Source organism: Octopus bimaculoides, chromosome 15 (assembly GCF_001194135.2).
Source record: "Octopus bimaculoides isolate UCB-OBI-ISO-001 chromosome 15, ASM119413v2, whole genome shotgun sequence".
NCBI lineage: Eukaryota > Metazoa > Mollusca > Cephalopoda > Octopoda > Octopodidae > Octopus > Octopus bimaculoides.
This window is the reverse complement of record NC_068995.1, coordinates 1,346,258-1,347,156: the sequence shown is the minus strand read 5'-3', so window position 1 is coordinate 1,347,156 and position 899 is coordinate 1,346,258. Positions and strand designations below refer to the sequence as shown.

General features: G+C 37.5%; 1 protein-coding gene across 1 annotated transcript in view; it reads right to left on the bottom strand.

Moving 5' to 3' along the window:
• Positions 1–167: 167 nt before the first annotated feature.
• Positions 168–899, bottom strand: part of LOC106874119 (sorting and assembly machinery component 50 homolog) — a 13,746-nt gene continuing 13,014 nt past the window's right edge. The window contains exon 14 of the mRNA XM_014921729.2: positions 168–449. Within this exon, the coding sequence (XP_014777215.1) occupies positions 404–449 (46 nt within the window). The 3' untranslated portion in view covers positions 168–403. The remainder of the gene's footprint in view (positions 450–899) is intronic.

Sequence of the window (899 nt, the reverse complement as noted above, 5' to 3'; positions counted from 1 at the left end):
ATATATATATATATATATATATACTGACACACAAATGCATATATATATATATTAACATACACACATACATCACCACAAAATATAAATGATTAAAAACAAACTTCTGTACAGCTTTAAATTTAATGTCTTTTTTTGGTTGTTTTTTTTAGAAAGATGTCCCCACCCCACCCCCCACTAAAGCCCACACCCTCCCCTCCACTAATGCCAAGAAGTTTTGTGTAGTTTCACGGCTGTTTTGTAACTGCAACCTTACTGTTTGATACCCAACTGGACAGACAAGAAGTTCATGAATGACCAGTACAGGCTGGATTCAGTAATGTCCGGCACCGGTCGATGGTGGATGGAGAGGGCTGGACCAGACTCAACCGGAAATATAACTACAATGGTAGAATGGTAAGTGGTATCACAAGAACACGAAGCCAATGCCAAACTGAAGACCAGGGTTGACACTGAAGAAAAAGAAAATGAAATAAAAGCAAGAAATAAGATGGACAGACAGAGAGAGAAGACAAGAAGGAACAGAGGGAGTACAAGACAGACAGCCATACATATACACATACACATTTCAGAATGAAAAAACAGAGTTCTCAACACTGAAGGTAGAGCTATTTAGTAAATTCATAGGAAACTGAAGAGTTCAGTAACAAATGTTATTGTTTAGGTTGTTGATTGGAAATAAGAAGCTCAGTGCTTTGGTAAGTTGTGAAGTTTTCACCATCCAATGTATGTTCAAAATGTATTTATGGTATACATAAGACAGAATCCCAAACAAAAAGAGAAATTGCTGTGGGGGGAGAAAAATCCAAAGTTTTGGACAGAGGCCTTTTTCAAGGAAAAGTCGACAGGAGAGAAACTAAAGAGAGACACAACGGAATTGCTATCAGTCGCTTGAAAATTCT